At 41.7% G+C, this 20,739-nt stretch overlaps 1 protein-coding gene across 1 annotated transcript; it reads left to right on the plus strand.

Moving 5' to 3' along the window:
- Nucleotides 1-627: 627 nt before the first annotated feature.
- On the plus strand, nucleotides 628-18,932 carry LOC107381383 (DNA-binding protein RFX7). Its single transcript, XM_070555005.1, has 9 exons — nucleotides 628-967; nucleotides 3,106-3,139; nucleotides 6,076-6,161; nucleotides 7,061-7,183; nucleotides 8,716-8,832; nucleotides 13,804-13,888; nucleotides 13,960-14,173; nucleotides 14,589-14,863; nucleotides 15,267-18,932. Exons 1-9 carry the CDS (start codon nucleotides 849-851, stop codon nucleotides 18,306-18,308), a joined length of 4,095 nt encoding a protein of 1,364 aa, XP_070411106.1. The 5' UTR covers nucleotides 628-848; the 3' UTR covers nucleotides 18,309-18,932.
- The last annotated feature ends 1,807 nt before the right edge of the window (nucleotides 18,933-20,739 follow it).

Raw genomic sequence — 20,739 nt, forward strand, 5'->3', positions numbered from 1 at the left:
CATCTTTTCTGCACTTGTGTTATATCTCTGTTCCACAGATATTAAAAAAAATCTAAATCAAGTTTATTGAAGAATACAGGATGACTCTTTAAAATAATTGAATTCCATTAAATTCAAATAGTTTTTTTCATTGTATTCTATTATGTTACATTTTATGGAATGATTGTAAAAACAAAACTTTACAAATTAAAGACAAAAATATATCACTCTGTAAAAACAGTAGATTACATTTGATATTTTTCTACTGTTAATTGCTGCATAATTCTCTGCTAAACTTGGGCTTTTTCAATCAAGGACTTATATAATTTTATTGAGCAAAAATATGTTTTCCATAACAATGATAATAAATTCCAAATGAAAATAATTTAAATCTAAATAATGTCAGAAGTATCACCCATTTAAATATCCATTGGTGCCTTCAGCTTGTTTCTTGTTTTGATGCTGAACGTCTCAGTGCGCATGCGTGCACCCAGCAGCTACTACTCACAGTGCACATGCTGAGAAATCCCACAACGTGCGGGGCAGGGCGCACCGGAGGGACTAAACTGTTTGTTTTCCTGCTGTCCACGTTGCTGTTTACCTTTATTTTTTATTTATATCCATGCAGCTCTCCGGATCCAACGGCAGCTCGTAGCTCAGCTGCCCCGCCGCCCCCACACCGACCGACCGGGTGTCTGTCTGGACCTCTGGACCTGGAGCGAGCGATCATGTGGAGGGAGGAGGTCTGGGTGGGAACAACAACAACAGGGCGCGTTGCTGTCCCGTCGCAACGTGCCCCGGTCCATGTCGCTTAGCTCCGCCGGGTCCCCACATTTGTTGAGTCCAGTCCGGTTCTGAGGCCCATCCTGATGGCGGACGAGGAGCCCCAGCAGCCGGAGCCCGGAGCAGGAGGTCTGCCCGGCCTGCTCCCCGGGCTGCAGGGTGCTGAAGTCAGCACTCTGCAGCTCAGGATCAAGAACTCCATCTGGTGAGGCGTTCACATGCAGCTGTGCACGGATCCATGTTTGCTGATTTGTTTTTTAAAAGATCATTTTAGCTGCAACAGTTTTGTCTTCCAAACTGAGAAGTGCTATCATGGAGGTTAACTGAGTATAGAGAATTTAAAAAGCCATAAATAAAATTACAATAGATTCTGTTAAAAGTGCAAAAGTTACTCAAAATTACTTCTTATATTTGGCTAAATGATTCCTGTGAATGAAATTAAACAGAATTATATAGGTTACCAACATATTTTAATAATAGCAAACTTATTTGACTGTTTTCACACTTTCCAATAGTAAAAAAAAAAGTTGATTAAAAATGTTTTTACAATATTTACATTTGAAGTTAGTGGTAAAATAGCATGTGAGGTTTGTTCTAACAGTGAAAAATGTAATCTTTTATCGAAAATACAATCAAGATAAGTTCTGAAGTTCTGTTTCGAGTTAAGAGTCCTCAACGTTAACCTTACTTATGGGCGTGTGACCCTGAGGGTCTGTAGAGGCTCGAAAGGAACATGAAAGTGAGTTTAATGTAAACAAAAGATCAGAACGTTCATGCCATCAGCTGCTGGTCTCAGTTCTGTTCAAGCTGATGAGTCGAGAATGAGCTGCTGGTTGCTGAGAAGAAACTTGACTGTTTTCTTCTATTTTTTGCTTTTTGCCTGCAGCTTTGTTTCAAGGTTAATATGCACACATCAGAAGACTTGCTCAGTTCTTATTTAAAAGAATAAGGGAGGGGTTTAAATTTATCAATGAGGCTCCAGAAAACCATTCTTTTCTTCTAGCTGTCAGCTGTTGTTGCTTCTACAGATCCAGAAACAAGCCTGCACATTACATAAAGATGCACCATCAATGCATAATATCAATAAGGATTAGAATAATCACAGACACCAAATGCATTCCAATCAGACGGACTGAACTGTTCTAAATGCCTACCGTCAGTTCAGATAATAAGTCCTGTCTTATTTACTAATTGTGATAGCATCAGTTATCAGTGAGTTATCATGTTAAAACACTCCATGTGCTGAATGTTAAAGTCATGGTGGTTAATCTGGTTGCCTAATATGTAATTTTTACATGCAATTTGTGTCTCTAGCTTGTTGGTGCTGCAATCTAAATGAAATTTTGATATATTTTGTAAATCTACTAAAATATTTTATGTGGAAGATGACAAATTATTGTGGAAAACATCAGCATTTGTTGTTGTTTTTTGGAGCCATGTTCTGACATTTTGTGCTATAATTTGAATATCAAGCAGCCATAAAATGTCAAAAGGCCAAGTGACCAGGAAAGGTCAAAGTTCAAGCGTCTGCAGGAAGTAGAGTATCTCTTCGGAAACGCACCAAATATTGCAAATACTGAATGTGTGCTATAAAGATAATAAACCCTATAGGATTATTTGAGTGTTTATTTAAGTTTACATGCATATCACAATAAATAGGATCCTTGTTTGTTGTTGTTGTTTTTTAATAATAAATCTCCAGTAACTTGTGCTGCTTTTCATTCAGGCATTCAAATCACAGAATTCATCTGTGCTGCAGAGTAAAAGATGACTTGCATCAGCTCTTCGTTTCCTAATCAGAACCCTTGCCGAACCTTGCGTCAGATGTCGTTCAGTTTACCTGCCAAATCTGCCTCACAACGAGCTTACTGTCAGGCTTCTAGAACCAGGAAATCCTCTGCCCCCTCCTTTCCTGGTAACAGTGAATTAAAGTGAACCGTTCTTGTCTTGGCTTAGAGCGTCTCCTGATTCTGACCTGCGCAGTGTCGTCAAGTAAGAGTCTGTAGCGGTTAACTGCCTTCTGTCTCATGGGTAGCAAGGAGAGCTGCAGGAGTTTTTCATGCACCTGATTGCTAGTGGTTACAAATGTGTACAAGTAGTTCAGCTTGTGTGGGTCGTTCTTTTCATTATGTCATGGGTAGATTCCCGCTTTCTGGCGTCTGATGAAACAGATGCTGCATTTGTCCCCGTTGTCCTCGTCGGCAGACTTGAGAGATGCTGAAGGGAGGGTCATCTCATACCGATCATTCCTCTGCTTTATAAATAAATACTCTTCAGAAACAAGTGCTCATGTTACACCAGCTTCATGCTAATTTCTGCTTTGTTTCCTTTTTTTTTGGCCAGCAAATCGGTTCAATCTAAAGTGGAAAACATTCTGGTGAGTTATTCTATTTTGACGCCTAATTTAAATTTTGTGAATGAATGATGTAACTTTCACCTGATTATTTTTAAGCAGACTCATGATTTTAAGGGTTCTCGACATAATTCTGAACCTGAAAGCACCTCCTCTGTGTTCTACATTTGTAATTTGCTTAAGTGAATAAGTTGGATAAAAGCTTCAGCTAAGTAATTAAATTTAAATGTTATTTTGAGCCAGGTATTAACCGTCCTTATTATACAGGTAATCCCATACGCAGCAGCTTCTTAGATCAGCCAATAGATGGAGCCTTTTAGAGTGGACGACCTGTTAGCTCAGAGCTCAGGTGAATTATTTACTGACTGTTTATTTACTTTTCTCTCAGTCTGATGGATCATCCTGTTTGACACGCTTTCCTGATGTGCAGCTTGATTTTATTAATGATAAAACAAGTTCAACAAATGTACTTTGAGTAGTAAAGGAACAGGAAATGCTATTAGTCACCACTTAATAGGTTTTGTTTCTCAAAACGTTCCTGCTCATGTGTTGTTGCTTTTTGAATAAGTCCCACGCCATTGTTTTTAAAAGATGGATTTTAACAGATTCCTTCTAAAAAATTTATTTTGGTAACACTTCACAATAAGGATCCCTTTAATAACTTTACTTAGTGCGATATTAACCATTAACAAACAGAGGGTCCTTTCTTAACATTACTTAGAGCATTATTAATCATCAATAAATGGTGGGTCCCTTTATTAGTTACTTTGTGCATTGTTAAGCATTAATAAACAGAGGGTCCCTTTAATAGTTACTTTAGGCATTATTAAGCATTAATAAACAAAGGGAACTTTATTAATGGTACTTAGTGCATGATTAAGAATTAATAACCAGATGGTCCCTTACTAACATTAGTGCATTAATAAAGAGTTATTTTATTAATGTTACTTTTAAAATGTTTTGTTATGTGAAGTGCCTTGTGATCTTTGTCTTGAGAGACGCTATATAAACGATAATTTTCTTTCTTTCTTTCTTTCTTTCTTTCTTTCTTTCTTTCTTTCTTTCTTTCTTTCTTTCGTTCCTATTCACTCTCTCTCTCTTTCTTTACATTTTTTAGTCGCAATTGTCTATTTTTTGCTTATTTTAAATATATTTTTAACCATTTTCTAAATTATTTTTATATTTTTACATTTTTTGTTTTTGTGAAGCGCCTCGTGATTTTTTATCTTGAGAGGTGCTATAAAAATGATATTTTCTTCTTTCTTTCTTTTCATCTTTCTTAGTGCATTATTAAGCATTAGTAAACAGAGGGTCCCTTTATTAGCATCACTTACTGCATTATTAAGCATTAATAAACAGAGGGTCCCTTTATTAAAATTATTTACTGCATTATTAATCATTAATAAACAGATGGTTCCTTTATGAACATTTCTTAGTGCATTATTAAACATTAATAAACAGAGTATCCCTTTATTAAAATGACCATTGTGGTTAATTATTAGGTGTCAATAAGGTTAGGACAAAGGGCTGGGGGATGACTGCTTAGTAATGAGTTACATAATATGGTTAAGCAGTTGGTAATACTTTATTTATCAGTTTATTAATGCTTAACAATGCACTAGGTAAAGTTAATGAAGGGACTCTTGTTGAAAAGTGTTACCTTGATATTTTAGCTACGTAACCGCCCACACCTGCTTAATATTGAGTGTTTAAGATAGAAATGGGGTTACTAACTTACTAATGTTTGTATAGGCTCAGTCAGCTATGAAAAAATAATTATTAATCATAGATTTTCTGCATTATAGCAGTATGTGAGCACACATGCCTTTTAAGATCATGTGTTTTTTTAATTCATTCAAAGGATGAACACGTTTGTGCTGCAGCCACTGGTCTTTCTGTGCATGTGAATGTGTGCATGTACAGTATGTGTAGCATCCCTCTTTTTTCAGGCTCAGAAGTTTCAATCAACAATGAATAACAAGAACGTGCTTATTTTCCATTCTTAAACACTCCTGGTGTTTTCACCAGAAGACATTTATTTATTTATAAAGTTAAGGTCATCACCACACACGGGTGAACTTAATCTCTGCATTTGACCCATCCCCATGGGGAGCGTTGAGTGCAATATTAAGCATTAACAAGCAGAGGGTCCTTTCTTAACGTTACTTAGAGCATTAGGTTTCTGCGCTCGGGAACTATTTGGTGGTTTAACCCCATATATTTCCAGGTTTAATGAACGCAATGGGGGTTTGTCCCATGGGCGGGATGCTGGAATGCTAAGGGGTTAACCCCCCAATCCAGTCCCTTACATGTTTTTACGTGGAGTTATAAAATGCTTCATTTAGTGTTGATTTTCCATTTGCAGCACACAAAAAAACACACACAAGTTTATTCTTATTTTTAAAAAATGGATTAACGATGGATCAGTGACAGCAACATTTACTCATAATCAAAGTTTTTCTCCATGCTTTAGTCACATTTGTTGGCATATTTACTCCTGAATTAGGGTTTAGTTCAAACATCCTAATATTTTTGTGTGTGTTTTTTTAGTTATGTGGAGTACAGCTTTCAATCAAATGAAAGGCAATAAAATCTACTCTTATCCAGATGTTGACCTGTCAGCCAAATAATTAATGTGCTTGGATAATTAATTAATCTTTTGAACGTAAAGTGATCATCTTTTTTTAGGATAAAAAATCTGAAAAAATTAATTATGAGACGTATTAAAAAAGTATATTACATAAATTGAATAAGAAAATATGCTGATCAGCAGATTGAAAATGTGATCAGCTGCACTTTTGAGGGTAAATGGTTCAAACTTGTAAATAAAAACTCATAATTTCAAATCACAAGGAAGCTTTCTACGTTAAACTGATAGAAACATGATATATTTTCATTATGAGGTGTGACAAAAGCATGAAAAAGATATTAAATTAGTCAATTTTCCTTTTTGTCTACAGCAAGATGTGGAGAAGTTCTCTGATATCGAAAAACTCTACCTCTACCTCAAGTTGCCATCTGGTCCCAGCAGCAGTGCTGACAAAAGGTAACGTCACACAGAAATGTTAAATAAAAAGGCAGCAATTTAATTAGAACAAAGCTAAATTTGAGGTAAAACTGAAGATTATAATAGTCTTCTTTCAGAGATTGTAGTAGAGGAAAAGGATGTTTCATTAATAAAAAATTTTCTCCATACATAAGTATTCAGTTAGACAAGATTTTTCCTTCAAATATGTGGATGACAGTAAAAATAACTCAAACTGTTATGAACTTCACAGCATAAAATAATTTAATGAGTCTATTCACTAATTGTGATTAAAAAAATGCTAAAGGTGGCTGTTCATTAAACCATTTCTTACAAAAGTATTCAGTTGAAGTTCAGCTAAGCCTTACGGTAACATTTAATGTGTGATATATTTGAGGGGAATAAAGCTCCTGTGTTCTGACAGAGCATCATACATACCAGAGCGGCATACATGGTGTTTATGTGCACATGCGCATTCATCTAAACCTCTATGACATTCAGCATACACACGACAAAGTCAAGTGTATGATGATCCGGCTGGTAAAACCACCAATCAGGGTATCATACGATATTTCTAAACAAAGTGTATGACGATCTGACTAATAAAACCAACAATAGGGGTATCATATGATTGTTCTAAACAAAGTGTATGATGATCTGATGGGTAAACTGGCCCATCAAAGTGTCATTCAGCTTAAAAAGTTTATGGTGATTTTACAGCATATGTCAACACATATGCCAGTCTGACAATGTATGGCAATTGGACAGAACACCTGATCAGTTTGTCACTCGTGCAGAATTTACACAGAATGATTCTCAAACCGTTTCTGCACCAAATATGAATGAAATAGTCTGAGTTAAAAAGCCAAACTGTCTTTGACTCTGATTTACCAGTCGATGACCCAGATCTTTTTTCTCAGTGACCAGAACGCCCTGTCATCAAGCCGCACACAGCAGATGCATGCATTCAGCTGGATCCGGGAACATTTAGAGGAATACCCGGAGACCTCTCTTCCCAAGCAGGAGGTCTATGACGAATACAAGTACGTATAGAGTAGCACACATCCCAGGCAGCACACTTTTTGAATTGATTTTCATTTTTCCTGCGTGAGGACAACAGTGTTAGAGCTTGGTCCTGCTCCACATTCATGCAGGCTAAAGTGTCAGTATAAATAGATGCAGCAGGCATGTAAATCAAAGAGCGGCATGTGCTGGTAATATTAGAATGGAAAATCTGAGACAGTCACTGAAATGCTCTGATGGACTTATGTAACTTTTTTATCTTTTTAACTCCAACGGGACAGAAATACAGCGCCATGTAGAAACACTGGCGCCTTCAGGGCAGCTCACAGAAAAAAGGCTCATTAATCATCAAAAACTTGTTTCTAAAGAGCAAAAAGTCATGTTTAATCATGAAGAATTGTTTTTAATGAATATATTGACATCAAAATATTAGAAACTTTGCATTATAAAGATCTGGTTTTTTTTAACTCCACAATCCTGATAAGGGTTTTGCACTTGACAAATAAAAGTTACAGGTACTGAAAAGTGGTTTCTGCTATCAAAGGATGAGCAAAAACCGCCAGAGAGCCATTAAACATGGAAGTTTTTGTGTGTAAGGTTTTTGATGTGGGGATCTTGCATTAAAGTAACACACCAGTTTCCTGCACCGCCCTACTGGTTGAAAAGGGAATTACAACTGTCGTAAACAACCCTGCTGTAGCCAACTAATACTAAAATAAACCACAGAGCAAAAATATCCACACCATTGGATAAAAATAATAATAATAAATAATAATAATAATAATAATGTATTTTATTTGAAAGCGCCTTTCAAGGGACACAAGTACACTTTACAGCAATAAAATAACAACAACAAACCAAGTTAAAAACAGCAAAAATCACACACAGAAGCCTAAAAATACAAACTAGATAATAAAATCAATGAAGATGGAAACTATGACACTAGCAGTATGCAGTCTGAAACAGGTGGGTTTTGAGTCTAGATTTAAAAGAGGAGAGTGAGTCAGAGTTATTATTACTCCCAAGTCCCAGAAGCAAACTTCTTTTTCTTTTTCTTCTGCTTTTTAGTGTCGATTGGCAAACTGAAAATGCTAACCGCTAGCTCCTTTAAACTAGTGTAGGCCGCACTGATGTTCACTTTGGTTTTCGCTCTTAGCTTCATCTCCAAAGACATTACTCTCTTACTTTTAATTCAAGGCTCTGCCATGATGCCAACAGAAAAAGCAAACTTCTTTTTCTTCTTATTGTGCATTTTATTGACGATTGGCAAACTGAAAATGTTAACCACTAGCATTACAGGTAACAGCCGTAAAGCAGATAAAGAACACCCCCTGGGACACCTAACCACTCCACAAAACTATTGAGTGCAGTTTTTGGTCAGCAGAGGGCTGCAGAGTGGTGTCAAACACGAACTGGTAAAGTTTCTATCCAAACAGTCACTGATATCAATGTTAAAGGTCTAGCTTAAATGTGTAAAACCTATCTATTGTTATAAGTCCTAAGCTAAATGTGTTAATCATCACTAATTCTGTATAATGCTGCCTCATTTCAGGAGCTTCTGTGACAATCTCAACTACCACCCACTCAGCGCGGCAGACTTTGGAAAGATGATGAAAAATGTGTTCCCGAACATGAAGGCGCGCCGACTCGGCATGAGAGGAAAATCCAAATATCCTTTACTGGAAACGGGTTGTCTGTCTGGCCTGTGTGTGTTTATGTTTATGTATTTAGCAGACGCTTTTGTCCAAAGCGACTTACAAGTGATAATTGGCATGTTGCCCTTGAGGCTAACAACAACAACAATTTCCAGTCAGTCGTAGGTGGCAGTGAGGCAGCATGATGAATCATGGAGAGGAGGGAACAAGGGGTGGACCGTAGAGAGGGGGGGACGGGTGCAGGGAGGGTGCTAGTTTAGAAGATGCTCTCTAAAGCGCAGGGTCTTCAGGAGTTTCTTGAAAGTCGAAAAGGAAGTCCCTGTTCTGGTAGTGCTTGGAAGGTCATTCCACATTTGTGGATGCATGAGAATAGTCTGGATTGTCCTGAGCGTGGTGTAGGCACTGCTAGCCGACGATCCTGTGATGACCGGCACGGCCGGGCCAAGAAGTAAGCCTTTGCAAGAGGATTCAGGTAGATGGGAGCCGTACCATCTCGGACTTTGTATGCTAGAGTTAGCAATTTGAATTTGATACGTGCTGCTAGCGGTAGCCAGTGGAGCTCAATGAACAGAGGGGTGACGTGTGCTGTTTTTGGCTGATTGAAGACCAGACGCGCCACTGTGTTCTGGACCATTTGAAGAAGTCCAGAAGACCAGTTAGAAGAGCATTGCTGTAATCGAGGCGGGAGATGACAGTAGATTGCACCAAGAGCTGGGTGGCATGTTGTGTTAGGTATGGTCTGATCTTTTGTATGTTAAACAGCGCAAAGCGGCATGAACGAGCAACAGAGGCAACATGATCTTTAAAGGTCAGGTGTTCATCAATCACAACACCCAGATTTCGAACTGCCTTTGAAGGAGCCAGAGATAGGAAGTCATTTTGGATTGACATATTGTGCTGTATGGATGGTTTTGCCGGGATGACAAGTAGTTCAGTTTTAGAGAGGTTGAGTTGGAGATGGTGGGATTTCATCCATTTTGATATGTCAGAGAGACAGTTTGATATTCGTGCAGAGACCATGTGGTCGTCTGGTGGAATTGACAGATAGAGCTGGGTGTCGTCTGCATAGCAGTGGTAGGAGAAGCCATGTGATCGAATGATCTCACCCAGTGAGGTGGTGTATATGGCAAAGAGAAGAGGTCCTAGTACAGAGCCCTGGGGGACTCCTGTGGCAAGATGGTGCACAGTAGAGGATTGTCCAAGCCAAGATACACTAAATGATTTTCCTGTGAGGTACAATTCAAACCAGGCGTGTGCTTTCTCTGCGATGCCCATGCTAGAGAGTGTGGACAAAAGGAAGCCATGGTTGACAGTGTCAAATGCTGCCGATAAGTCAAGCAGGATGAGCACTGAGGATTTGGCAGTCGCTCTAGCTTCTGTTAAGGATTCCGTCACTGCTAACAGATCAGTTTCAGTGGTGTGGCCCTTTTTGAACCCAGATTGGTAAGGGTCAAGCAGACAGTTTTGTGAGAGGTATTCTGTGATCTGCTTGAAAGCCACCCTTTCAATGATTTTGGACAGAAAAGGGAGGAGAGAGATAGGTCGGTAGTTCTCCACATGATTTGGAGGAAGAGATGGGTTTTTTAGCAGCGGTTTAACCTGAGCATGCCTGAGAGAGGTGGGAAATGTACCGGATGTCGGTGAAGCGTTGATCACTCGTGTGACTGCTACGGCTACTGTAGGAGCAATAGCTTGGAGCTGCTTAGTCGGAATGGGGTCAAGTGAGCATGTAGCAGGGTGGCTGCCCGTGAGAAGCTTGGACACACAGTTCTCAGTGACATGAGAAAAAGAGGAAAATGAAGCAGTAGGGCTTGAGATGGTTGGGCTAGAAGGAGTTTGTGGTAGCGAATGTTAAGGAGTGGCCAGTTGAGTAAACTGTTTGCTTATGGCTGCCACTTTGTCAGTGAAGAATGAGGCAAAGGTGTCAGCTGATAGATTGTTGGTAGGAGGTGGAGACGGAGGGTTTAGCAGAGTTTTGAATGTCGAAAATAGTTTCTGAGTCAGTAAAGCAGAGAATTTTGTCAGTGTAGAAAGCTTTCTTTGCATCAGTGATGCTGGCAGAGAATGAGGACAGTAATTCATAAAAATTTCAATTGATCACCAGGATCTTTTGTTTTGCGCTATTTCCGTTCCGCAGCTCTAAGATTGGTGCGTAGAGACCGGAGGGTATCATTTAGCCAAGGGTGCGACTGAGAGGATCTTGCTGGTCTAGTGGCTAAAGGGCACAAGTTGTTAAGACAAGAGCAGAGTGTGGAGCAGAGTGACTCGGTAGCATCATTCACTTCATAAGCAGAGAATGTGCTGGGAGATGGAAGAGTGGAGGCAACAAGAGGAGAAGTGGTTGAGTGCCAGATTGCGGAGGTTGCTGTGGAATGCGACCATTGGTGGACATCCCTTGTAGAGTCGTGCTGAAATGGATGAAGTAATGATTGGAAAGATGCAGCGGTGTGACAGAGATTGTGTCTAAGGCACAGTTTCTGGTGAAAATGAGGTCAAGTGCTTTTCCAGCTTTGTGAGTAGTAGGACTTTGCACTAGTTTTAGATCAAATGGTGACATTAGTGACAGGAAGCCTGATGAGCTGGGATTGTCCAAGTGAATATTCATGTCTCCAAGGACCATTGTGGGACAGTCGTGCTCAGGAATGGAGGAGAGCAGGGTGTCGAGTTCATCAAGAAAGTCTCCCAGTTGACCTGGTTGGCAATATATGACAACCAAAAAGAATTTTTTTCGGTACAGTTACCTGGATGGCATGGTATTCAAGGGAGTTGTATTCTGTGATGGGTAGCAACTGACTGTATATCCATTTGTTGGAAATTAACATGCCCGTTCCACCACCTCGGCCAGATGCACGAGAAGTGCGGGTGAAAGTGTGGTTAAATGAGCGAGCAGATGGGGTAGCACTGTCACATGGTTTGATCCAGGTCTCAGTGAGAGTGACAGGTGGTTTGCATATGCGGTAATGAAGTCTGCTTTGTTTACAGCTGTTTGGGGGGGGGGTAAGCGAGCAGAGGTTTTGAAGGTTGCGAAAGCGGTTTGCTGTGTGTGACCTTCCTCTGGAGTCAGTGATCACAGGTATAGGATAATGGCAAATTTTGCAAGGTGTTGATGGAGCAGCGTCTGGGTCGAGTTTGTTTGCTCTGTGTACACGCGCAGGTAGACACCATCGTAGACACGTATGTCTTTACCCCGGAGTGTCATCAGGTGTAGATCACCTGATGAGAGTTTTCAGGGAGGGGAGAAACGGCTCGTTCACAGCCCCTGATTGCACTTATTGTTTTCAGCTGGTCCAAACCGGAGCTACTAGACAACAGGATTACCCACAGATGAGTTTCCTTCTCTTTCCCAATGGAAGATAGTGCAAAGCAAAAGTTTAAGAAGACAAAAACAAGCACTAACAGACATGCAAGGCCCTTCGGTGCAGATTCAAGTCTGTTTGAAAGTGCTTGCAGTTGCTTTTTAAGCTTTGCTTCAGGTGAGAGGACAGCCCACCTAGATCACCTGATGAGTGTTTTCAGGGAGTGTGTGTGTGTGTGTGTGTGTGTGTGTGTGTGTGTGTGTGTGTGTGTGTGTGTGCGCGTGCGTGTGTGTGTGTCCACACTCTTAGACCATCTGCTGCAGCAGTTCATTTGCTCTCTAAATATAGATGTGAAATGAAATAAAGTCCCCCTCAGCCTCAAAGGCACGAGCATAATGCAGAAACCGTCTGGGGAGTCTATGTGATCTTGACCTTCATGCTCACTTTAGTTTGGTTCGTGACGTCAAAGTGCAGTGTTGGATTGTGTTTGTGACCTTTATCTGGATTAAGAAAAGTGGGGTCACAGCTTCTAGTTTCTGCCATTTTCCTCCAGAAATAATCAAACACAATCAAAACAGTTTCTTTTCTTGCAAAACCTCCTGTACGTAAATGTTTAAATGTATTTATTGAGGTCATTTTTTAAACGAGTGCAGTTATGAAATCTTTACATTTTCATTAATAAAGCCTCCTTCAGGTTAGATTAACTCATTCACTGCCAATGACGATTAAAGTTGTCACTTGCATTTTTTTACTTTTTGGGCATCGGAAAGAGCCCCCTTGCTGAGAGAACAAACATCTTAGCTCTGAAGCCGATCTTCATCTGCATAAGTCACACGTCACGTGATCAGGAAGCAGAAAATCCATGTGTTAGGAGATCGTTTTGGGCCGTTCCTGTAAAAAAAAAAGTGAGGCACGAACCGGAAAAGCGTCTACCGATCACAATTTGACAACGGATTATGAAATAACGGATAACGCTCGAAACGTGCAGATTCTTCCTGATGTAAGAGGCGAGTCTCCTCTTTGTTTTGGTTGTTTTGGCATTGACATCATCCTAGCGCTCAACGTTCTGTGACTCTTAAAAAAACCGTAAAAACGGCGAGAAACGCTGGCAGCGAAGGCCTTTAGCGATCAGGGAATGGCTGGCAGTGAATGAGTTAAGTGCCCTCTGCTTTCTCCACAAGCCACACCACCCGATAGATTCTGGCTAGAAATGGTCCAAGTTGGAAAATGTTCAGTATGGAGACAATCCTGGTCTTCAGGAGCCACCGTCCTGCATGTGTAGGTGTTTGAACCTGTGGATAGCAAATAAGTGAGAACATCTGGAAGAAATTATACAAAATAATGCTGCTGTTTGATCAGATGATGCGGGGAAATGCCTAAAACATGCAGGATGGTGGTCCACAAGGATCAAGATGCTCAAAATCAGGCTTTGTACATCAGCAGCACATCCTGTGATGGTTTTGACACAAACAGGACTCTCGGACTATGTTGGGATGCAGCCATGTACTGGAGTTTGATGCTGCTGGTGTGACGGGGTATAGCCTCAGCAGCACCTCTGATAATGTTTGCATTCTTTTATTACATTTATGATATAATTTTGCAAATAAACCAGCTGAAAGCATAAAACCGATGCAAATTAGCTTTCTTTACTTACCAGATTTAGAGCTTTTGTCCTTAACACTGACCTACATATTGCTACAGCGGACTAAGGAAGAGACCGTACATTCATATGCCATCTTTACCCACCCTGGACCTCCATAAAACACCAGACGGAGTAAGATCATCAGCATTGTTACTCTTTCATTATGCTGTTTCTGTATATTTAATCATGTCTGCTGTGCGTAGCTCCACTGTGATGCGCTGGAGTCACCGTGCCAGCTCAGCAGCATCAAGGAAGAAGTGAGATTTGCAGCCTGCGATCTGGTGTGTGAGTGGGCCCAGAAGGTGCTGAAACGCCAGTTTGATTCCGTGGAAGACTTGGCTCACTTCCTGATTGACAGCCACTACATCAGCAACAAGTCGCTGGCAGCTCTCACCATAATGACGGGCACAGCAACAGGTAAGAGATGGAGGAAGAGGTGCTGACATCTGGTGGCAGCTGCCTGTTACTGTACCTACTTTTATCCTTTTGTGTGACTGGAACAAGATAAACCTGAGAACACTGATTAATACATTCATTCCTTCTATGTATTCTTTTCAGTTCATATTTGTGATAAATATTTTTTTTAATTTATCTCAAAGTATCTGCACAATATTAGTTTCTAATTCTTCTTTTTGTTGTTTTGTTTGTTTGTTTTGCCTTATTTTTAGTGGCATTGACCAATCTAATGATACAAAATAAGGCAAATATGAAACAAATTTTCAAATATCACTGTAATATTTTATATATTTCATTGAATGAAGAAAACTGAGTGTAAAAATCCTAAAACAATATTCAAATAAAGTATGTTTACCTCCTTTTGTTGTTTCTCCAGAAAGCAAACCTTCACAGACCGTCTCAGCATTCCTCCCCACATCAGAGGCTCGCCCCTTCCAGCCTCAGGTGACGATGTTTTCATCACCGTCCGTAGATGCCAAGCAGCAGCTGCAGAGGAAGATTCAGAGGAAGCAGCAGGAGCAGAAGCTGCAGTCTCCCTCACCTGCAGATGGACACGCTAAGAGGGTAGAAGACGTTGTGGCTAGTAGCCCCACCACTCCTTCACCACAGCCGACCTTTGGCATTGTTGCAGCTGTCCCAAGCCCCATCACTGTGAGAAATTTGTTCTTTTCTAGCTAAACACACACTGAACAATATACCTTCTTGAAGGGCTGTGTAATAGATTGAAAATGTATTAAAATTGCAGAGCCTTTCAATAAATTGCAAGCATCAGTTTTGCATGCAAAAAAATGAAAATTTAAAACTTAAATAGAACACTACTCCCCTAGAGTTTTTAAACATCGTTGTAACTCACTATCGGGCTTTATTTCAGCTTGTATGTTGTTGAAATATTCAGCAATAATTTAGCATAATCTATTTTCTTTCTATTGTGAATCCCTTCTGTCACATTTAAAACTTTTCCACAGTACTGTTAACATAAAAACATGTAATTCTAATTCTATGATGAACCTTGTGATGTCAAATTTATTGCTTTTTTGTTTGTTTTTTTCTGCAGGTGCAAAAGAGCAGGCAGCTGATGTCACCAAGTCCTGTGGGGGCACTAGAGAGCAAAGTGCTGCCTATTAACTTCCAGATGTTGCCCCAACCAGTTCAGGCAGTGAAACAGAGCCCCAAACCAGCCCAGAATAATCTAATCAGTCCAGTGGGGGAAAGAACAGCTCGGCAGCGCTATGCTCAAATCCTTCCCAAACCTTCGGCCACCTCTGCCGTCGCGCTGCACTCCCCCTCCACCATGATCATCACCAACAGCCCCATCAAGACTGTGATGACCACATGTCACATCAGCCCAGTCAGTTTGGTTAAGATGGCAACCATATCACTGGCTCCTAACAGCAGGGAAACCACATCTCTAACTACCACCACGCTGCGACCGGCTTCCGCAGGTATCACTTCTGCAGCAGCAGGAAGCGCTGGTGCCAATCAGAGCATGAGGAGTACGTCTGCAATGCCCATTCTGGCCCCGGTGGCTGAGCTTGGGATGATCACCGACACTCAGAGCATGGACGTCGAAATGGAAGTTGAAGCTATACACAGAAACAGTCAGATGCAACGCTCTGGTGGTCAGGTTTTCATCCAAAAAGCAATGGTTAGTAGAGGCGTTGGTGCTGTGCAGAGAGCTGCCAGCGTGCCCATCCCTCAAACAAAAGACTTCCTCATTTCAGAGGAAATGTCCAGCTCTAGATGCAGTGGGAAGCCCTCATCAGACACCAACACTGTGGCTGATTGTAGCAATAACAGCTTTAATAAAAGCACTGTGCACTTAACAAGTCCTACTCAGAGTACCAGCACTGTTAACTTCAACACCAGCAGACTCCCATCATTTGACGGCGTCCACACAGAGGAGGGTTTCGTACCCATGAAGAGCCTCAGGAAACGCTCAGGTCTCAGTCCAAACTTTTCCCCAGTTAAAAGGATTTTCATCCCCCATCAGCCAGCAGAGGGCGCCCTTGCTTCTGAGTATATCAACACAACCGAATATGTCTCCTGCTCGGGTGCAACAGGAAGACCTGAAAGCGCTCCAGTCACACAGGAGGTGGAGATGAGAATGAGCTCTGCATCGTGCACTTCCTCTGTCAGAGCTAGTGGCTTTGACTCTGTTGCCAAAACACATAGCTCATTGCACAGGGACAACACTTCCACCATTATGGAAACTGGCCCTTCACTCAGTGACGCAATATTACAGGAACGGCAGGAGCTCACAGTGGGTAACATGCATGGAGTATCCACTAATACTGGTTTCCAGAAACATGCAGGTGTGAGTTCAAACTCAACAACAGGATGTCTGGATGGAGCTTTACAGCAGATGTACGCTCAGCCCGACCCTGCTAATGACACCCTGCAGTTTTTTAACCAAGCATCTTCTGCTCAGCTCCCAGTGCAGGAACCTATGGACTACTTTTCCTTTGATGACGATGTGACTCAGGACAGCATTGTGGAGGAGCTGGTTCAAATGGAGGAGCAGATGAAGCTCAAACGTCTGCAGGAGCTTGGGAACTGTGGCCCTCTGCAAGGCCAGCACACCCTGATGCCCAGCAACGCACCTTCCACCAGTCAGGCCACGACGGCTTTCTATCACACTGCGAACAACAACAGCCGCCTGATCCAGACTCCCACACCCACTTCTGAGATGATGGGAGGAGTCCAAAGCCTTACCGGAGAGAGTCCCTGCTCCTACATGGCTTCTACCACTCCGGTGGACAGTGCGCTGGGAAGCAGCCATCACACCCCGGTGGGAACGCCGCACTCCAACTGCAGCAGCAACATTCCCCCCAGTCCAGTGGAGTGCAGGAACCCATTTGCATTTACTCCCATCAATTCCAACATGACATGTTTCCATGACAACAGCACCATCTCCAGCAGCCCGGTCAAACCCATGCAGAGGCCGACGGCCACCCACCCGGATAAGGCGAGGCTGGAGTGGATGAGCAACAGCTACAGCAGTGGGAGCGGGAGCACTAACAAGTCAAGTGGAGTGGGAATCCTCACCGGCTACAGGGGCCTGATAGATGAGCACTTTCAAAAGCCTCACGCCTTTGCCGTTCCTCATGCACGTCACCATGACCACCACTGCGGCCGCTTGACTCCCATCTCCCCCGTGCAGCAGCAGGTATCCAACATTGCTAAGCAGGAGGGTTTTGCCGTGCCTGCCCCTCTGGATAATAAAACCCCCATCATATCCGCAGCGAATTTCCGGTGTCGCAGCGTGAGCCCAGCAGTGCATCAGAGGAATCCTCCCAGTGTCCCACGTTCCGTGGCATCTCCCTTCAATTCTCCTGTCACGCCCGAAGTGTTAAACATTTTTTCTAACTGCAAGGCTAACCTCGCAGCCAGCAGCATGGCTCAGAGGAGCCGCTCCGTGCCTCTCAACGTCATGATGCAAACACAAGTCCCGCCCACACCGAACCAACAGTGCAGCAACAAGAACATCACCAGCGTCCTCCTGAGCAAGATGGAAGGAGAAAACTGTGATGGCATGCGAGGTTTGGGCCTCCATAATTTATCCTCCACCTACATGGCACGGATGAACCTCACTCAGATCCTGGAGTCCAAGTCCAGCCACTCCTGCACTGAAGACCAAGTCCGCTTGATGACTGACGACACCAGCAGCAGCTGCACCTCCCAGAGGCCGAAATACCTCGTAGAAAACACGATTAACCAGCAGCAGCAGTCTTTAATGTTAGCCATGAGCTCACTGCAGCAGCAGGAGGAGCTCCAGCGGCAGCAGCAGATGGATTTCAGCAGCGTGCATCACCTCATTGCCGACAACAGCCTCGCCACAGGAAGTCAGCTCTCGGATCAGGTATCTGAGCTGACTACAGGTGGAGCAGATTTCCCCTGTGAAATCAGAATGACATCAGAGCTGTCCAGCAGCATTAATGACCTGAACGCGCTGGACACAAACCTGCTATTTGACCCCAACCAGCAGCAGAGCAAATATGAAAATGCTGCAGCGGAGGAGCTGTTCCAGCCGCCACATTCAGCTGGACTCGAGTGGTTAGAAAGCAAAGATCATCCAGCTGTTGGGCTGATGGGCTGACAAACACAACGCTCATTTATTCACGTCATGTTGAACATGTTTTATTTATTTTCACACTGCGTGATGCAACACTGGACACGTCGAGGTTTGTCCAGTTTTAAGTGCCGGGATGAATGAACTGACATCATGCTGAGTAAAATGCTGGTCATTACCCTTTAATGGTTTAAAACATAATAATAACCTCATGTTTCATCAAGAGCATTACAAGTAGGCAAAACTAAAAACACTGCGATTTAAACTTTATGGTAACTTTATATTATTGTGTGTGAAGCTTAGCAATCAGTATAAAGTAAAAATGAATATAAATCCTGAACTAATAACAAAATAGAGATGTGTGTGTCATGTAGGGTTTAGACAAAAATCAACAAACTTTGTTATAAATATCTATTTTCTTCAGATATTAACAAAAACTAACATAAGGGTTTGTCAAATTAACTGATAATGTAGTGAGAAAACCAGATTTATCCTTGCAAAGATAGATTTTTTTTATGTCATGCACAAAAAGCATTTAAAGAAAACTCAAGAAAATCCAAAAATATTGTTCCCAAAGGTTTTATTCAAGAATTTAGCCAGTAATCTTAAAGCAGATCATAGATCAGGGGCATTCAATTCCGGTCCTGGAGGGCTGGCATCCAGCACATTTGAGTGGTTTCTCTAGTCCAGCACACTTGATCCATTGGTTGAATCACCTGTGCAGCAGCTCATCAGGCTCTGCAGAAGCCTGTTAATCACCTGCTGATTGAAAGCAGGTATGTTAAATCAATCAATCAAAGATACTTTATTAATCCCAGAGGGAAATTAGAGTTTCAGTACACACAATTCAGAGATCAGACATGCATGGGCCAGACACATGACAAGAATTGGTGACTGTGGTCATTCGCAACCCTGAGTTGCGCTACCTTAATAGAAATAAGAGGGTTATATGAGGATTGGTTCAGGTGGAGGGAAATAAAAAGGCACTTCAGAGCTACCCTCCACCGGGAGGGCAGCTTTGCTCTGCAAAAAAAAAAAAACCCCACCTCAGACAGATATGCAACAGACTTCAGACAACACAACATAAGTGTCCACTAGATGGGGGTGGTAGGTTGGGACTCTCCCCACTTCAGTTCCTGCAGCCACGATTAGCAGCGCATGTCACCTCAGTGTGGACAGGGGGAGGAGCATTGAGGGTTGGAGGGTTGCAGTGACCCTAGAATGTTTCAGCGGCCTTCCCGCAGTCCCGCCCAGGCTGGGAAAGGAGACAGTTGAGTTGCCATAGCGACAACACATTCCACATATCTTCTGAGGGTTAAAACTGAAATGTGCTGGATACTGGCCCTACAGGCCCAGAATCGAATAGCCCTTATGTAGATGATGGCATTACAATATTTAATAATTTTCATGCACTTTTTTTGCATTTTTAACTTATGCAAAGAAATGGACAAGTAATTAAAGATGGCATGTTTTATATAAACACAGTTTGAGTAGAAGGAGTCACCGCTCATCTGGGAAAAGTTGCTGGATCAAAAAGTGGAATAAACAAAATGAGAATCCGCACACTTCAATCTGCGATGTAGGAGTTTATTGGTCAAGCTTTCGGTCAGAGACCATCAGGAATTGACCTTCATGATGAAGGTCTCTGACCAAAAGCTTGACCAATAAACTCCTACATTGCAGATTGAAGTGTGCGGATTCTCATTTTGTTTATATAAACACAGGTTAAAAGACACAAAAAAAAACAAAGATATCTCCTGAAACTCGTTGAAATAGCTTTAATTGCTGAGCATTTAGGTGATCACGTCACACTGACCGCTGTGCAGGATTGTGGGAGTTTTAGTCTGTGGATGAAGTTTCAGCCACACTGGAGTAAAAGACAACTTTTAAGTTAAAACCTTGAATTACCCCAAACCCCAAAAGCACGCGTCTTGCAGCAGAAATTAAAAACCCGTTTCTTCCTTTTATTGTATTTTATGCATATTTCATGTGAAAATGATTTTAAATTATTGCGCTGGCCAAACCAAAAACTTACAAAGCAAATAAATGAATCATTTTTTAGAGAAACACAGCAGTGATTGTAAGGTTTTAGTGATAAAACTTTAATTAATGCTGCTCTAACAGGACGACCCAGATTGTCAAAACATGGTTTCAGGAAGCATGAAACAGAATTTTTGTACACAATCTGTGGGAAGTGCTGCAATCCAGCTCTTAAAAAGTTTACCATCACATACTGTAAAGTTTTTAAAACACTGCAAGTGCAAAATCAAGCCTAAAGGTAGTCCAACGAATTTTAGATAGGGGAGAGTTTTACTACTGTTTGACCGGGTAATAATGTCTAATACCTACTGTGGAGCACTGGCAATCTGTTTCTGTTCAACACTGTGTTTAACCTGAGAAGCAAAAGCTTCTCTTCCCATCCTGACCGGGTCGCTTTAATGTAAAAGTCTGGTTTTAC

The sequence above is a fragment of the Nothobranchius furzeri genome, chromosome 9 (genome assembly GCF_043380555.1).
Source record: "Nothobranchius furzeri strain GRZ-AD chromosome 9, NfurGRZ-RIMD1, whole genome shotgun sequence".
Taxonomy (NCBI): domain Eukaryota; kingdom Metazoa; phylum Chordata; class Actinopteri; order Cyprinodontiformes; family Nothobranchiidae; genus Nothobranchius; species Nothobranchius furzeri.